Genomic DNA, 17,161 nt, shown 5'->3' with positions numbered 1-17,161 from the left:
GCTTCAGATGTCAAAAGTAAACATAAATTCAATTCTTAAAACATAATGAATAAAAAATTACAACTTATAAAAGCCAACAAAAAGTTTGCTGAGGGTCCCTTAACCGTGACGTCACAAGCCAGTTTCGTTTCAGAGCGCAGGCCTTATCTATCTCGATGGTGACGCTAAAACCCGCCGGGAACTGAAGGAATTCAACCAATCAGAATTAGACACCGCTGGAGACTGTTTTTGGCGATCAATTTTTTACGCCAACAATCGAAAAAGTTGTTCATTTCTCAAGCGCTCAAAAACAAAGCAAGTTTTTGTTTATATTTGTGCTGATATTATTTCATTTGTTTAGATCAGCGATAATTTTGCAATCTTTATTTTTAAAGGCAACAGAATGAATATGGAGAATTCGGAGGATACTCATGTAAAATGCGAAATGTGTGATAAAAGTTTTAAGACAAAAAAGATACAAGTGAAACACATGCGACTTGTTCACGGTGTTTCATCAGAAAAATCAAAAACTGTTCGATGTATCGAATGTTCTTCTTCATTTTTTAGTGTTGAAAATTACAGACAACATTTATTTTTTGACCATGACGTAGCAAATGCACATGAAAAAGTCTTTTTAAAGTTTACGTCTATGGAAGGTTAGCATTTTTATTAATTTAATAAACTTTTAATTATTTCAGAAGGTTTCCAGATACTAATAAATTATGATTTTAATTTCGTTTTTTAATTTAAATTTTTTTTATGCTGTTGAGTTTTGAAGAAATTTTATCCCTTATGTATAACATGATAGCAAAATTTCAGTATATTGTTCTTTTGAAACGTTCACTGGTATGGTTTGCTTTGTTTGTTAATGGCAAAGCACACTAGGGCTATCTACCTAAGGGGAGGGATGCCTTCGTGGAGGACCTTCTAAGGGAAAACTAGCTCATAAACACATTACACATGGAGAAATTCCCGAAACCATGTATGCAGCCAGCCCGTTCACTGGGTTTCGAATTTCATACTGAACTATTTGTATTCAATAACTTTACCACTCTGCTCCTAGTGGGCTGAAAAGTTTACAGTATAATTTTTTAAAATTTTATTATTTATCTAATAATATTCAGAACACCCTTCCAATTTTAACTCATAACAAATGTGCATAGTGTGTTCAAAAAGTCTTCCAACTTTTTTATTTAAATCTTAATGTAATTAAAATACTTGATTTATATTGCTGGTTTTCAGGCACATAGCTAGAGTGGGAGCAAGGGGGAACATCTGTCCCTGGGCGCAGCATCCAGGAGGCACCAAACTGACGTTATGAATTTCTAGAATGAAATGTTTTCCATTCTTGGCAAACAAGAGGGGCGTAAGATCTTTAGTTGTCTGCAGGTTCAGAAAACCCTATCTACAGCTCTGACTGGAATAAAAAATGTATATATATATGCATATGCACTATATACATGCACACATGAAACACATTCATCCATCCATACATGCACACATGAAATACATTCATCCATCCATACATGCATGTATGTATACATTTCTGAATCCAGTCCTGATAACAGAAGTGTATCACATTTCTTTTTCACAATTATAATATTTTCTCACAGAGGACTAGGTACAATATTTTTGCAAGCATAGCAGATGTATCAGTGATTAATGTATGTAATGGGGTTGGTAGACTTTTTTAAAAAATATCAGTAGCGTAATGTGAGGAATGCAAAATGTGAAAACTACCTCGTAACTTATTATATCTAGGAATTTATACTCATGGAAAAAAAAAAAAAAAAAAAGAGAGAGAGAGTCTCGTGAGCGGTAACACAGCTGAACACTGTTAATGAGACTTGGTTTAAATCCTAGCAAATGTACTGTTTGAGTGACAGTTTTCAAGATGTTCCCTGTGTGTACTGCAAGTATGAAAGGAGCCAAAAGTTCTTTTAAAAGATTATGTGGATTTTTCTGATTTGACCCCCAGCGTGTTCTCCATCAAAACTGGGGCAGAGCTGTACAGTTAGTGAGATGGAACTATAGCTGTGAACTGTTGATAAAATTATGGTGGTCTGCCCACTTGTTCCTGTTCTATCACACAGTATTTAGCATTTGTAGTGTATTAATATAAGAATGAAATTTTAACTCTCATTAATAGTACTGAATATATTAATGAATAAATTTTAAATAATCATTCATACTGAGTTGTACAAAACTTCTCTATAAATATTACTTTTATAAAATTAACACTGTGTTTTCTGATGAATGGTATAAGCTAGGAATATGTTAATTCTGAAAATTGTGTATTACAAGAAACTAAAAAATATTTTGAATGAAAATTTTTATTTATAGATTTTTATAAATGGCTTGCTGAAGAAGAAAAAGCAACAAATTCTTCATATATATTGCCTAGAGGAGAAGAAAAATTCAAAAATCATTCAACAGTTAAATTTATTTGCAACAGAAGTGGGGTATACATATCTGGGAGTACTGGTAAACGCCAGTTAAAATTTCAAGGTACAAGGAAGATTGGCTTTTATTGTACGGCTGGTATAACAATGAAAATTTTTGACATGCATGTTGATGTCATTTATAATAAATGTCACTACAAGCAGGATAATCTTCTGGGCCACTTACCAATTGCAGAGCAAGATCAACAAGCAATTGCTGGTAAGAAAATGTTTTACTTGTTTTTATAAATTATATATATATAAGTAAATTTAAATTCCATAACATGACTCTTTATATATATTTCAAAGCAATATATAATATATACATTGGTCTGTTAAAGTTAACACAAGTGGTGTCCAATAAAGGTTGTCTAGGTAAATGAATGTAATATTATATTTCAATAAAGCACGAAAGATACATAAATAAAAGAATGGTACTTTCATACATGAGTGGTCCATATTAGTATACAGATGCTGTATGTCCAAATGTAGAATAAACCAATAAAATAACATTCAGTAAAGGATGTTGTCACCTTAGAATGTTATGTTGTTGTCAATAAGTTATTTTGATTGCCTTTCCCATTCCTCCGTCAATACCATCTTGAACTGCTGAACATTTTGTGACTGATTTAGACCAATGGCATAGCTAGAGGGGAACATCTATGCTCTGGTGCAGTATCCAGGGGACGCCAAATTGAAATAACAAAATTTTAGAATGAAATGTTTTAATTATTGGTAAACCCAAGGTGGTACGAAATTTTCAGCTGTCCCCGGATGCTGAAAACGCTAGCTACGACTCTGATACATACCACAAGACATTTCCAGCATCTTATATGTGTTCAATCAGATTTAGATTTTGAGAATATGTAGGCCTTTCTACATATGTATACATGCATAGACCATTCCAGTATCTTTATTTTTTAACAGCTGTGTAGGAGGTTACAATACTACTCATGAATTACTGTATCTGATTTTCCATATATGCTTGCAGCATGATGCACCTCCTATAAAAGTAATCATAATCAATGATATTTATGAGATGATTATGCATTCCTGTCTCTTACCAGATAAGTCAATATCCAGAACTGTCGTTTACATTAACCGCTATCCTATAATTCTGGGTGTCATCTGTGAAGGATATCTTGCTGTACTGCTTTTTTGTCCAGTACTGTATTTTATGGCAGTACTAGAAACAGCATCTGAAATAAGTAAACGGTGGATTAGTGATGGCTATCAGGTGCTTTTATATAGCTAGCATGCCACACTGTTTTTATGGTAATGTAGACTCAATTTTTAAGATTTTTATTTTCTTTATTTAAATTTTGCCCCCCTGTCGTCTTTCTGAATAATTTTGTTATTTTTATTATTGGTGTGGACAGAAAATCTATTTCATCATCTGTCTAAATTAACAGATGTGAGAGAGATCTCATAGCAAATATTAAAAATTAAAATTTGAGAAAATAAAAATATTTATTGGCCTGATAGTTACCTTTTTACAGACAATCCGCGGTTCCAGCACTCTGATACGCCATCTAGTGGCTAAAAGGTGGAAACATAAAAAAATGGTATTTATGTTTGACAGTACTATGTAGTTTGCGAAGCGTGTTGTGATGAAAAGTAATTAAACATTTATTTTTTATTGTTGTGGACATTATGTATAACTTAGAAATACAGACCACACGTTTTGTTGTGTATCCCAGTGTAATTCATGAGCTTAGAAGGAACCTGAGTTATGCTTGCATCGTATTTTTGGCTCAAAAAATATCAAGCAAGATAGCTAAACGAAGAAAGTAGTGGATTCACATATTTTGAATTGGAAAGAAAGTTGGATGTTAAATGAAAGTGCGTTCTAAGCATTTAAAAAAACTGACTACATTTTTCTCGTTTTCTATATAAATGCAAAATTTCTTTCTCGTGTATATGTATAGACAGTCAAAAGTCGTTAATTTGGATATCCATAATCCGGACCTCAAAGCTAAAAACTTTCTGCGCATGCGCAGCGTCGACACATGCGCATAGACGTTTACGTGTGCGCATAAGGCCTTTTACGGCTGCGCATATGCGTGTGCGCAAGTGCAGAATACGTTTTCGCGTGCGCGTTTTATGTATAACGGCCGGTATAAGCTAAAATTATCTAATTATCTATTTCAGTTAATGTTGCTGATTGCGTTGTTCCTTAATCTTCAAATTGGATCTGGCTTATTATTTTTTGCAGACTGTAAGAGCAATACTATAAAAGTAAACTTGAACTTTCGATTATGTCAAATAGAATTTCCGATTCTGGAGCTCCCAAAGGATCGTACAAAACGAAAGTATGTTTCGATGTCCATCAAACAAAAAGTGGAATTACTGCAAAAATTGGATAAAGACATGAAGAATGTGACAGAGAGGTTAATGAAAACAAAAAAATTTCGATTGACAAGTTAGTCGGTATTCTCGGCACAGCAATTAACGGGATTTGAACAGCGGAACTTTGTAACTGAACAAGAAATTTTGTCTGTTTATAGAATTAAAGAGAAAGTATTATCACATAAAACGAAGCAACTTAAACAACTTACATTGAAAGAAATGTTTAATAAAGTAAACAAATAAATATTAAGCTTTTTTTTTGTAAATTTTATACCCTTTAGATCATAATTGTTCTTTATTTCATAAATTACGGTTTCATATTTTTAATTTTAGATTTTATGCGTGCCATCTTACGAGATTTAAACTGATGATCTATAATCCGGAAAAATCGATAATCCGGAATCGCCGAAGTCCCGACGAGTCCAGATTAACGACTTTTGACTGTATAAATGTGTATGTGTACTCTTCGAAAGTAAACATGCATATTTGTGTATTGAAGTATAAATCATTATAGCTTATTGATCTCTTAAATATTATTAATACACATACGTATACAATTAGGTTTTGATGCATATTTTACCTGCAGAATTTAAATTCTGTTTCAGTTCATGTTAGCAATGATTTAAATGAAAATTTGTAGCATGGCACATATAAAAATAAAAGTTTTATTTTACAGTATTTTTACTAAGAAAATTATGGTACATATAAAAATTGCTAAGAATAACAAAACCCTCTTCTTTTTGCTACTTTCTCCTTTTTCAATAATGAAATGTCCTTCAATTTCATGCAATCAGGACGCAATAGAACTTATCCTTAAATAGGAAGCCAAATTTGTACATTGGATTTTTCTAGTAAAATTCCGTGCATTACCAAATGATCTGCTTTTTAAAATTCTCTCTACTTCAGTAATACAGTGAGAATTTACACCTCCTTGAACAAAATTAAACATTTCGGAAAAGCTAAGCAAATTCATTTTTGAATGTACGAAGTCAGATCACAAATCAAAATACCGGTTTTTATCTGCCACACTAATGAGTGAGAGCGCCACCTATAAGTGAATTGAATCGTCGATTGAATGACGATTAAATATAACTTGTCCAAATCTACATGTACTCATATATGTAATACATGTTTACATGGTTTGGCTGTTGTGTATATACCTGAAAATTCACCAGATACGTGGCAGTTTTACCAAATGTTGAAATTGGGGATATGTCTAATTAGAAAATATCACAATTTACATTAATTTTTAAATTTATGCAGATTTTTAAGAAATTGAATTACATCTTTTGTTTAAAAATTTACATGCACAATTTAAATAATAAAAATAAATTATGTGCTTTAGTAATAACCAATTTCGTTTTTATGTGTGTGTATTTTAGGCAAACTTATACATGGGGTGACTTCAACAAAAATTCTCCAAGAAATAAGAGTACCTGAAGAAGAACTGAAAAGAGGAAACCTCATTTCAAGGAAAGACTTGAGTAACATAAAGCATAAATTTGGGATTTCAAATACATTAAGCGGGTGTCATAATGAAAACAATGCTCTTAGTGTAAAGTCATGGGTTGAGGGCATGAAAGAAAAGGCAGACAATGTTGTTTTGTTTTATAAAGAACAGGGAATGAAGCATGATAATCTGAATGAAAATGATTTTCTCCTGATAATCATGACTCCTGTACAAAAACATATCCTTAAGGTATTTGGATGTGGAGATAGAATTTGTATTGACACTACACATGGGCTTAAAAATTATAATTTTGAGCTGGTAACTTTACTTGTGATTGATGAGTTTGAAGAGGGATTCCCTGTTGTATTTTGTTTTACATCATCTGTAAATTTTTAAACAATGTCATTGTTTTAAAAAATTGTACATTCTGAAGTTGGTCACATTAATTGTAAAATTTTCATGTCTGATGATGCACCAGTTTTCTATAATGGGGTGTGTCTTGGGAAAGTGTCTTCGGTGCAGCAATGTGCAGATTACTATGTGCTTGGCATGTACACAGGGCATGGCAAGGCCATTTGAACAGCATTGGTAATAAAGAAAAGAAAAATAAAGTATATAAAGCATTAAAAACTATTTTATATGAATTAGATGAAACTAGGTTTACTGTTATGCTGATGGAATTTCTTACTGAGTTAGAAGAAGATAGCGACACAAAAGAATTTTATGTCTATTTTAAAAAATATTATGCAAATCGGGCAGAAATGTGGGCTTATTGTTATAGGAAATATGCCCGTATAAATACCAATATGCATGTAGAAGCCTTCCACAAAATTTTAAAATATATATATTTGGAAGGGAAAAAAAAGTAAGCGTGTGGATAATTCTATAAAAAGCTTAATATGCTATTTGGAAGATAAAAATTTTGATCGGTTATTAAAATACCATAAAGGGAAGATGACAAAAAATTTGTCAGTTTCTTTAAAAAGACACAAAGAAGGTATGCTATTGAGTTCAAATTGTGTAAAACTGAATGACAACAATTGGAAAATTAAGTCCTCACAATCTGAAACAGTGTACTATATTAAAAAAAATTCAGAACACAATTGTACTGGTAAATGTGTAATATTTTGTAGGTCATGTAATGAATGTGTGAGTACATTTACTTGTTCATGTCCAGATTATACAATTCAAAACAACATGTGTAAACACATTCATGCTGTTTTAATTTCTGAAAATAAAAGTGTTGGTGCCAATGTATTGTACACAGGTTCACTGGCAAATTTTCGAGAAAACGTAAATGAAAGCGCTATTTCAGTAAATGATAATACAGTTGAAAAAAATAACAATATTTCAGTTAAAGAAAATAAAATTGAGATTCTGAAAGATAAATTAAATTCAATAATAATTAATTTAAATAACAAAACAGACATTCAACCCTGTGTATACAAAAGTGTATTAGGCCATGTTAATACAATTCAAAATCTTCTACGAATAGATGAAGAAAATGCTACACTAATTTCTAAAGATATAGTTTCTCCCTCAGAACCAAGTAACAAAAAAAATAGTCCCACAGAAACCTTTTTACTCAGTAAAAAAGCAAAGTTCAAAAAAAACGTTTAAAATTAGCTAAACCTTCTACCAGTGAAAGTTATGATTTCCAAAAAGTACTTTTAGGTGACCCTGTCATTAATTTTGGAAATGATCATATATATTAATAGTACAAAATCTCAAATCCAGAAGTCCAGTAACTGGAATGATCTATTGTCTCCATCTAATATATACTTATATTTCCCCCTTTTTTTTAAAAAAAAAATTGTTCTCTTGATATAGTATAGGAACAAATATGACATTTAAGTGAAAGCAAGTGTGGTATAAATGGATTTATGTTCCAATTAACATTTAATTATGCCCTTGAATAAGATCATCATAATACATCCTGTAGTGTAGAAAAATTAAAATTTCTGCTGCTCTGTGCTTGCATTTTAGCAGCATAATAGCCAGATTTCATAATGATCTGAAACACTAAAAAATTTTAAAACCAAATAATTTGCAATTTTTATTACATATAAAAATTGGTGTTTAAAAATTTAGTATATAAGCACCTGTATTATATTGATCATTATATTATGTAATTTTAATTCCATGCTTTTAAAAATATTATAATAGTAGCTGCATATTTATTTTTTTCTTAGGATTGTTTTCTCTATAAATGCATTTGGTACTCTTTTGTTTTTGTGACCAGATTCAAAGATGTATGTATGCATGCTATATAAATGAATGTATGTGTACATGCATGCATCTATGTATATATACATACACACATTTCTGAGTCCAGTCCTGATATCAAAAGAGTACCATTCTTTTATTTGTGTTACATGTGCAACAGTGAAGGTGAAAGTTGAGACAGGAGATACGAATATTGAACTTCTTTTCTGAGGTGTTTTAATATTTGAAAAAATATGTTGCATTATTTAGTATAAGATAACTGTAATTCATAGTGCATAATTTCAGTTACTGTATACAAATTATGTGTTTAGAAATTGTATAATTGCTATATGTATAATTTTATTTTTATTGCTATATATTCTTTTTTTTTTTTACTGCTTATATGCGTACAGAAATAAAAGTTTAAAAACCAAGAGTAGTGTATGAGCCACTGTATAGAATTATTCTTATTCTCATATCTATGTGTACACTAAAGAGATAAAGTTATAAAAAAATATTTAAAGGCAAATTATGATTTAATATCTGTCATGATTAAAATACTACATTAAAAAATTATGCATTCAGCAACTGCTATAGCATTATTATAATGTATGCATTTAATTACTACATATATAAATATATTTAACCCTTTGGGTACTCATCAAATTGATTAGAGAGACTTGTCATCTGCTTACTTGGGCGAAGATTTCAATTTTGTGTCATGTATATATTTATTTATATTTTGTAACTAAAATGTTGTTTCAAAAATATATTTATATCACCAATATAAGCATATTCCAAATAAAATGTATTACTTTTACATATTAATCCATATAGTGACAAATTAAATCCATCCGATGGGCATAAAAATCTTCAAATAATTCAGTACTCAGAGGGTTAGCACAGTTTTAAGCAAGAACAGACCCATTTATTTGAATAATATTAAAATAATGAAAACAGAAGTACTTCATTTTTAAACAATTTGATACATACAAACATTTCAAGATGCACATTTATTTTCCAAATGTTAGGTCACAAGATTATCGTGCTTATGATTCTTTAGCATTTTTAGATAATTCTTCGAAAATAAGTGGGAGTAAAACAGTCATCCAAATTCAAAAGCTTTTGACTTTGACTTACTTTTTTCTGGTCATTAACTACCAAAGAGTTTTCGCCAGTAGATCGCATTAAAGTGCACTAGGCAAAGATATTTTCAAATAAATGGTACTAGGGAAGTACCAATACCCGTGGGCGAAGAAAATTCAGCTGCGTGAGCAGGCATATCTTAATACTTATGAAAGTAGGCATTCATCATAATCAAAAGCTTTAGAAAGTCGAAGCTAATGCTTTCATCAGGTTTCTATTTCTTACTGGTGAGGAAATCACCTTTTTCATCACCATTAGTTCCACAGTGGAAAGATAACCACTGAACAGTTCTGAGCTGAAAGTATCTCAAAATTTGTCTAGGCGTCTTAAAATATAGATCTGATATACAAGTAAGATCTATATTTAATAAGATCTGATATATAAGTAAAATCAGTACTTTACTGTTATCAGGACCATATTCAGAAATGTATGTATATATGCAAGTGTGTATACACATACATATATACATGCAGACATGAACGCACATACATTTCTGAATCCAATCCCGATAACAGAAGAGTACCGTAAAATCTATTTAGCCTATTCTTTGTGATAAGATTTCACACTGAGAAAAATTATTACCATCTTTCATAATTAGTATTTATAAGCAGACAAGTGGATAAGACTAAGGAGCATTGGTAGTTTGAACACTAGTGGACAGGCTAGCTGCATGGGATATTTCTCGTGTGTCACATGAACAAAAGTCATTTTCTGTTAAATATACTTCATGAAAGTCTTCTACCCTCAAGAAGATACTCTTTTCATGCTTTGTAATAATCAATTAAGTAGATAAAGAAACATTCTCATTTACTACCATTGGTTTAAAACTCAAGAATCTTTTTTAAAAAATCGGAGAGTCTCTTATCAATTGTAATATTTTTATGCATATTCTGATTTATGAGTACAAAAAATTTATTTATCAAAAAACAACAAATTTATTTTTTGATATTTATAGTTCTACTGAAAGAATACAGAATCATGAAAATTCACCATAATTCCACAATCGGAAATGATACCAAATTATAGGAACATAGGCAGTAGATGTGTAGGCAACAGTATAAAATTTGTTACTCCTTACAAAATAAAAATTAGAGGCATCCAATGCTGGTAGCTGTTATTGGAATATTTTATTTATATAGAAAAAGAAAATGCTTTGGATTTCAAGAAAACTTACAGAATTTCGGCTAGGGATTAATACATGACATCTGAAATCATAAGCAAATGGAATTAAAATTGCAGATTAAAGACTGTGATTTCTTAAAATATAATTACAAACTCTGGGGACTAGTTAAGGTGATAAATTATGACATATTATTCAGAAAAATCTTGACAGTAAAAGAAAATAATGTATATAGCAACACATACAAGTGTAAAATGCTCCACAGACTCGTCATGAATACAAATTACTTGATTACGCTAATGTTGCAAAACTTCAAAAAATACATCTTTATTTTTACATAACACAATGAAATGAAATAGAATTATTTAGATGAAGAATAATGCATAAACAAGTTTCATGTTAATTTCTGAATTATTTTTTTCTTTTGGGAGTTACTGGGTTACCTGATTATGGGTTTACTGGGTTATTTTATGAGTTATCCCACATCAACATTTTAATATATTGATTCTCTGAATAATCATTGTACTTTTTATATTTTACTAGGAGCTTTTGTTAGTATAGTTTTGCCTACGGAAAAATACACAAAAGATAGATTTCTTAAAGTTTTAAAAGTAGTTTAAATAAAAAAAGACGTATTCTTAAAATATTTTTCTTTATTGAATTTTACGATGTTTACAGTACATGAAATAATAAGAACTTAGATATCACCAAGCATTTTCAAATACACAAAGAGCCATGAAATTTCGCAATGCAATAATTTTTATCAATTATTATATTTACGCTTTATTTCAAAGCGTATCAAAAAGTTATTCGGTATCGAGATAGCAAATTGAGTGGAATATAAAGTTGTATTTGTTTTCGAAATTAAGAGTTACATACTTCACTTATCGCCCCTACAATAAATTAAATATGAAATCATATCAGCGTACCACAATATAACCAAAACAAATAAACTACTTCCACCCAAGAAGTACAAACAAGTTACCATAACATTAACAAGTGCATTTCTTGTATGCTAGTTTTGCACAAAAATTGCGTTTGGCGATCCGAAAATGAAGCCAAAAGTTCCTGGCGCAATGGTCCTCTCTGATTGGTTGAAGTTCTCCAGTTCCCGGCGGGTTTTAGCCGCCCGTGAATAGATGCCTCGTGCTTTCTAGGATCTTCTGCGGATTGAGCGGCAGCCATCTTGGCTAAGCGCTCGCTCTCCAATATATTTAGAAATTCCTCTCTGGTTGAGGGAAGATGAAAAATGGGTACATCTAGAGCATTAGCAATGTCATTAATCTTATGGAAAAGTGACTTACCCGCCCGGTCGAGCTGGTCGTATCCATTTTGATCCAGTGGCGTTGGCGTCTTCTTCATAAAATTCTTCTGACGCTGTATGGCCTCAAACTCCTCAAACTCTCCGTACTTTATTCTTTCCTTTAATTTTGAGTTTAATTTCTTGAGGTATTTTACGAAAATTGGGTCTGAGGGTGGGTTTTGATACTTCCTTATAAGTATCAGTTAGGGTGTTCGTTAATTGATCTACTGCCTTGTCTATATCATGGCTGGATTTAATTTCGAGGGAGGGTAAGCTTTTAGAATTTAGTTTAAAACGAAAATTGTCCCAATTTTTTGAGACGAGTGCCGGAAAATTTTGAGTAAAAATAGAACAGCTAAGGTCGATGAACACGGGGTTGTGATCTGATGATAAACAATTTTCAACAGTCACTTGGTATCCAAAAGGGATGTTTCTAAAAAGTGCCGAGTGAATAAAAGAGGGGGCACCCCGTGAACCATATCTAGTGGGGGAATCCGGCGCAATAATTTTAATTTGGGCGCACTGAGCCCATTTTAGGAGGCCAAGACCAGCAGGGTTTGATCTATGACAACGCCAATGCTGATGGTGACAATTTAAATCACCAGCTATGATAAGATTATTTGAAAAATTGAGCAGTTTATTAAAATCTACCACAGGAAAATTTCCACCTGGTGGGAGATAGGCAGAGATCATAACTAGGGATGGCGAATTTTGAATAAAAATTTCGATAATTGTTGCTTCAAGTTTGCTCATATTTGGTGTATCAATTCTGCGATGTGGTATTGAATTTTTTATGTAAATACAAGTGCCACCATGATAAACATCACGTGAATCTGAAGCTTGTCTGTCATTTTTATATAGTGCATAATTTACAAGCTTGGGAGCTCTCCCTGGCTGGAGTTTGGTCTCTTGGACAAAAATGATATCAAAATCCTTCTCTTCTACCTAGTCTCTAAACTCATGAAATTTGGAAAGAATGCCATTTGCATTCCAGGTGCATAGTTTAAGATTTTTCAATCCTTTCAAAGTATTGAATTTTAATGAATGTGGGAATCAGAGAATTGGAGAGTGACATAGCTCTCAAAGATGTAGTAGGCCGCGTCAGCACCAGATGGAGCCACTCTGAGCTGCGGTAAGGCGTTTTTGAATGCCAAAAGTAATTTGCTCTGGTCAATACCAGGCTGGTTAGAAATTTGAATAATAGCCAAAAGGATTTCGGTACAATTTAGTGTCGAATTAGCTCCTAAGGGGACCGATAAATTTGGAATAATTTGTGGTGCTGCCTGTTGCATACCCATAAGGGCAGCAGAGTATGAAACTCCAGAGCGAGTATTATTTGCACTGGGAGTGTGTGCAGCCGGCAGTGTTGGGAATGTATTGTGTTGTAAATTAAATTTGTGTTGTCAACGGTCTGACTGGGCTTGGTACTTGGTTTAGGTGGCTGACGATTCTTTGATCCTGGGAATCTCGGGCATGATCTCCAGTTGGCTGCATGGCTCCCGGAACAGTTGGCACATTTATTTGGTTCTTCGAAGGGCTTGGTGCAGTCTTTCGCCTGATGCGGACCAGCGCATCTTACACATCGTTGGGGTAGAGTACAAACCTCCGAAGAATGAAAGAATCCCTGGCAACGCCAGCATTGAGAGGGACCTTTCAATATGCTGAATTGCGTCTCCGTCCTTCCTTTTATTCTACTGTTGAGCTGCCGACATCACACGTTTTGTGTACGCTCACGTCGCCTCTGACGTTTCGTTCCTGATATCTGCATACACATCACGTTTCTACTGACTTACGTGTTCATTATACTGATCTCCAGACCTCCTTTTCTGCAATTTTATGGTTATCTGCTAAATTTTTACATTGTTGCTTAAGTTTTGCACACCAGTTTATTTATTTTAAACAGTTGAATTCTCTATTAAATATCAAACATAAATGCTTTGCAATGTGGCAGCACATGCTTTTAAATCACTTAGTTTTTTATGTAAGATTTCATTAAAAGCGCAAGAAATGTAAGATAAATTTTGTATATAAGATAAAGGTTACGTGTGGCGACCCTAAGTGGCAACTCTAGGTGCCGCCATTTCTTCCCGATGCGAGGAACGTACATACATAAAGTGGTGTATGGTGGTGCATTGAGAATACGGCAAAGCACACTAGGCCTATCTGCCTAAGGGGAGGGATGCCTTCGTGGAGGACTTTCTAAGGGAAACTGGCTCGTATACACGTTACACATGGGGAAAACGACGAAAACACCCATGCAGCCAGCCCGTTCGCGGGATTCGAACCTCGGACCGAACTACCAGTGTTCAGCGCTCGGCCGCTGGTGGGCCACATGCATAAAGATACTTTATAATTTAATAATAATTGAGATCGAGTTCAATTCATCATCAAAAATTGCATTACAAAAATGTAATCTAAGATTTAACATATTAATTAAAGTGTCCCTGTAAATTTAATCAGTAAGTTTAATTACTGATTGTACTTAAAATTACTACACATTTTTTTTTATTAACAAGTTGTGTTTTTCACGAAGCTGTGAAAGCCCTCGCTTTCCTTTTTTAATTATTAACGCTACTGTCAAAAGAAGAGAAAAATGTTTCCTTCACTGTTGACCTTCCTGTCGTTTAATGTAATACAAACCTTTGATATCTTTCATTTATGATAAAGATATCAGGGTAGTTGTAAACATTCTAAAGTCTGAGATAACTCGTATATTTAATTTTGAAAAAAAAATGTAAATATCACGTGAATAAATGCAAATGCGATAAATCTGCGCATCTAATTTAAGAGGAAATGCATTCACTAAGCAATAACGAAAGACGTTTTTTTAATTCAGCAGCTTAGTTAAATCTAATATCAGTTATATTATAGCTGCCAATTCCTATTTTCTTTCTCATTCCTTTCTTATTTCATTTCTTATTTCATATTTTCTTATTTCATTTACTATAACTACTATAATATTATTACATTTTATTACTTATTTTGATAAAAAATTTAAATATCACGTGAATAAATGCAAATGCGATAAATCTGCGCATCTAATTTAAGAGGGAATGCATTCATTAAGCAATAACGAAAGACGCTTTTTAATTCAGCAACTTAGTTAAATCTGATATCAGTTATATTATAGCTGTCAATTCCTATTTTCTTTCTCATTCCTTTCTTATTTCATTTCTTATTTCATATTTTATTTCATTTATAGTTTCTTTCTTATTTTTTTTCTTTTTTCTTTTTTTCTTTCTTATTTTCTTAATAATTAACTTACTTTTCTTCTATGTACTTGCGACTAAAATAATTTATTCATTGCATGATATGCAATATTTAAATAATTTACCCTCTACTCATTCGGGAAGCAAGAATCTTTAAAAAAACAAAGCAAAATGAAATGTGAAGTTTCTGGCAGCAATCACAACATGATTATGGTGCAAGGAAGTAAAAACATGCGTAAAATTGCAGTCGATAGATCCATCTGTTTCCTTTTTTTGCATTCCTATCGAAACGACATTTTTCAAAATTTAAGTGCATTTTTATGCAGTTGCATATATCTAACAAACTTTAAATTTTGTTTTCATAATATTACTTGTATCCCTACCGGGAGAGTAGTTAAAGACTCTGACTGCCGCTCCGAAAGGCTCATGTTAGAATCCCGCAGAAGGCAAGGATGTTTGTACACATATAGTGTCTGTGCGGTATGGGGAGCACTCTAAATATGCGGCGAGCCAACGACAGGAGCAATCTTGCACTCTTTGCCACGATACATTTTGTGGGCTTATTCTTTTGTTACTGTCATACAAGTGGGATAAGTCATAACAACAACAACATAATTTTACTTACCCAAATATAATGAGTGAGCCTATTTACATTTGTCTTGAAGAGGGAATGTATTATTTAGGTCCTGATCTTATTTAAAATTATGCTATTTTTTTAAATATTCGAATTTCCTTCAATTACAAAAAATTTTCAAATTTTTAGGTAAAACATTTGGAATAAAAATAAATTCACTTAAATTTCTGAATTAAAATGCAAATATACATCACTGCAAATCCGAAGTGATTCTATGAACAATAAAAAGTTCAACTTACTTTACCTAAGTTACCTTACTTACTAAGTTACCTAAGTAAGTTTTCTGGGTACCTAAGTAAGATCATGTATCTAAAAATCTGTCCATCAGCGCCGAACGGTAAAATCGCTGAATAGTGGTAGTTATCACTTCGGTTAGATTCTAGGCGATCGAAATGGCTGAAATTTTTCGTTGTTTTCCCAATGTGGCACGTATATACGAGCCAATTTCCCTTAGAAAGTCTTCCACGAAGGCGTCCCTCTGGTAAGGCAGATAGCCCTAATATGCTTTGACAGAATCATAAAGTTAACCAAAAGTGTCTAAAATCTATGATTTCAAAACTTGTTCAATATTTCTTTCCAAAAAACTAATATTCAGGATAAAACTTAAATTTTTACTTTAACAAAAATTAAGGTGTAGTTCCTATAATAAAAACATTTTAACTATGCAATTACTCGTAGTTTTACTAGGAAAAACGACGGGTTCATAACAATGGAAACTTTCACGTTTTTCATAGTCGAAACATTTTCACTCTCCTTAAGTAAACAAATTTTCAAATATTAATTGCATTCAGTGATTATTCTGGGCAGATTTTATAGAATAAAAATGAGCATTATGGACTAGACCAGAGCTTCTTAAACTGTGGGTCATGACCCCATGGTGTTCGCGAGACCTGCAACAGGGGGTCTCCAAAAATTTAGTAATTTTGGTATTACTTTAACTTATTATAATAATTTTATAATTACGAAATATTTTTATATAGTGGATCTGAAAATAGATAAAGATAAGACAATACAAAGAAAAAACGAAAAACGTTTCGACGCATTTTTAGTTCAAAGGGGCTTTGCTTCTGAAGAACTATTTCTTCGTTTTGCGATTTTGCGTTGGTTCACTATAAATGTCCATTTCACTTTTCAAACTGTTGCTAGAGAATGTTAAAGTCCTGCATTATATTTGAAGAAATTAAATAATGGATTGGATTGGATTGGATTGGATTATTCATTTATGTCAAAGCACACGATGGCTATCTGCTTAAATGGAGGGAAGCCTTCGTGGAGGACTTTCTAAGGGAAACCGCCTCGTATAGACGTTACACTTGGGGAAAACC

The 17,161-nt window shown here is 32.3% G+C and overlaps 1 protein-coding gene across 3 annotated transcripts in view; it reads left to right on the top strand.

The window, feature by feature from the left end:
* Positions 1-247: 247 nt before the first annotated feature.
* The window catches only part of LOC118190086 (alpha-tocopherol transfer protein-like), a 58,225-nt gene continuing 41,311 nt past the window's right edge, over positions 248-17,161 (top strand). For 2 of the 3 annotated variants that reach the window (XM_085827204.1, XM_085827203.1), the window contains exons 1-2: positions 248-635; positions 2,323-2,640. In XM_085827204.1, coding sequence (XP_085683330.1) covers positions 383-635; positions 2,323-2,640 — 571 coding nt within the window. In that variant the 5' untranslated portion in view covers positions 248-382. The remainder of the gene's footprint in view (positions 636-2,322; positions 2,641-17,161) is intronic. The other variant, XM_085827202.1, reaches the window with a different exon arrangement.

The sequence above is a fragment of the Stegodyphus dumicola genome, chromosome 11 (genome assembly GCF_044657685.1).
Source record: "Stegodyphus dumicola isolate Sdum_Otavi_A_Nest chromosome 11, ASM4465768v1".
In the NCBI taxonomy this organism is placed as follows: domain Eukaryota; kingdom Metazoa; phylum Arthropoda; class Arachnida; order Araneae; family Eresidae; genus Stegodyphus; species Stegodyphus dumicola.
This window is presented reverse-complemented; position numbering and strand designations above follow the sequence as displayed.